The 2,349-nt window shown below is 38.7% G+C and overlaps 1 protein-coding gene across 1 annotated transcript in view; it reads right to left on the minus strand.

Annotated features, from left to right (window-relative positions):
- Positions 1–684: 684 nt before the first annotated feature.
- Positions 685–2,349, minus strand: part of LOC100952322 (partner and localizer of BRCA2) — a gene marked incomplete at its 5' end in the record, with an annotated part of 14,520 nt that continues 12,855 nt past the window's right edge. The window contains one exon of the mRNA XM_012808836.2: positions 685–1,185. Coding sequence (XP_012664290.2) covers positions 975–1,185 — 211 coding nt within the window. The remainder of the gene's footprint in view (positions 1,186–2,349) is intronic.

Genomic DNA, 2,349 nt, shown 5'->3' on the forward strand with positions numbered 1-2,349 from the left:
AAAAAAAAAAAAAAAAGTAGCCAGGCGGTGTGGTGGGCGCCTGTAGTCCCAGCTACTCAGGAGGTTGAGGCAAGAGAATCACCTAAGCCTAGGAGGTTGCTGTGAGCTGTGATGTCACAGCGCTCAAAAAATTTCCAAAGATAACACCATGTTAGTACTTTAACAATTTCTCTCCCAGATCACTTAGGCCAGTGGTTTTCAACCTTCCTAATGCCATGAACCTTTAATACAGTTCCTGTGGGTCACGACCCACTGGTTGAGAACCGCTGACGAAGGCAAAGGTGAAGGTGATGTACCTGGTAAAGCTGTCGTTGACTCAAAAGTGACTCTAGTGACAGTGCAGGCACTAGTATTAAGGATGTATGTGAGACTGAAAAATGAAAGTATTTCTCAAGTAGGATGTTTAATAGGCTTATATTACTTGTAGTACGTATGTGAAAATAAATTACAAATAGTGTAAAAAGAATTATTGTCTAGCTAAAGATAAAAGACAAAAAAGAAACAACTGGGTTGTGAGATTCTAGTTAGAGATAAAAAAAGAGAAAAGTATACTACATATTAGTATACTAAGTTAGTTGAAATTTACTCTTACTATGTAAACATTATCAATTAAATATTCTAATGGGATAATTAGTTCTTATTTCTTAAAGTGATCTTAATGGTAAAAAAAGAATATGACAAGCAGAATGTATCAAAATAAATATTTATTGACATTTGAAGCTTTCTGTACACCTTAAAAAGCATATGTGCAAATGTGGGAATTACAGAAATCAACTTAAAATCCTTTTCGCCAAATATAAATGAACGTTCAAGATCAGTAGTGCCACCACCATCAGAATAAAAATATAAGTCTATCTGGATGTATATACAATAATTATTATAAAGATCACTTAGATATTCTCCTTTATGCTTACAACTCCAAAAAATAATAAGACAAATATATCCAGAGAATTGTGTTTCCATCTTGCACTAATTTATGAGTAGTGGTATATAAATATATTCCCATCTTTTTGTCCAGCCAGCAAATGAGAATCTGTAACTGACCATTTCACAAAAGACCAATTTTGGTCAGCAATAGGTGGAAGGAGGGCAGTGCAATGACCAAGAAGTAAGTCCCAAATGGCAATTGTTCCAGAAGTCAAGACTGCTGCTGCACAATGATCTTTCACATCACCTTCCAGGAACCTGTTAGCAAACAGAGAAGAAACAATTCAGACCACATATCCAAAGAATAATTTTTTTTCTCTAGGAGACATGTTCAAAGCTACTTTTGTTGTAAATTGGCCAAAATCATGCTCCCCTGATGATTTTTTTTTTTTTTTTTTTGAGGCAGAGCCTCAAGCTATCACCCTGGGTAGAGTGCTGTGGCATCATAGCTTACAGCAACCTCCAACTCCCGGGCTTAAATGATTCTCTTGCCTCAGCCTTCCAAGTAGCTGGGACTAGAGGCGCCCGCCACAACGCCTGGCTATTTTTTGGTTGCGGGTGTCATTGTTGTTTGGCGGGCTAGGGCTGGATTCAAACCCACCAGCTCTGGTGTCTGTGGTTGGCACTTTAGCCGCTTAAGCTACCAGCGCAGAGCCACGTTCCCCTGAGGATTAACAGGAACAAAAATCCCTGTAACTATTAATGGCTACATTTGCAATTCTAGAGGAACTGGCTAGTGTGTTGCAGTTCTGTACAGAATCCCTTGTCTAATCCCTGACTGTCTCTCTGATGCATTTTAAGGAAGGCTAGCTCATGATGGCCTTCCTTCCATTCTTCATACTCTCAAATCAACCTCACCTCAGTGTCTTTGCTTTTATTGACAGGCACTAGCCACAGATTTTAGCACCGGTGGGTTCTTTTCATTATTCAGGTCTATCACCTCCACAGAAAGGTCACATCTAATCTGCTATCTGAAATAGCACACACATATACTATATTCTGTTCTCTTCTCTAATACATTATCTATTTTATCTTCATAGCACTTTTTGCTATCTTTTCGTTGCTTTCTTTTCTTTTTTCTGAGAAGGAGTCTCACTATGTCACTCTTGCTAGAGTGCCGTGGCATCACACCCACCTATTTTTTTGTTGTAGTTGTCATCATTGTTTAGCAGGCCCAGGCTGGGTTTGAACCTGCCAGCCCTGGTGTATATGGTTGGTACCCTAACCACTGGGCTACGGGCACCGAGCCTTCATAGCACTTTTCGCTATGTGAAAGTATCCTATTTCTGTATTTGTGGGTCTCTATGCCATAAAAACATAAGCATCACAAAGCAGAAACCTAGTTTTTAATTTTTACTTATTTTTACTTTATTTATTTAAGACAGAACCTCAGAGAGCTGCCTTGCTCCTTTTTTTTTTTTT

The sequence above is a fragment of the Otolemur garnettii genome, unplaced genomic scaffold (assembly GCF_000181295.1).
Source record: "Otolemur garnettii isolate 467f Iridium unplaced genomic scaffold, OtoGar3 scaffold00096, whole genome shotgun sequence".
In the NCBI taxonomy this organism is placed as follows: domain Eukaryota; kingdom Metazoa; phylum Chordata; class Mammalia; order Primates; family Galagidae; genus Otolemur; species Otolemur garnettii.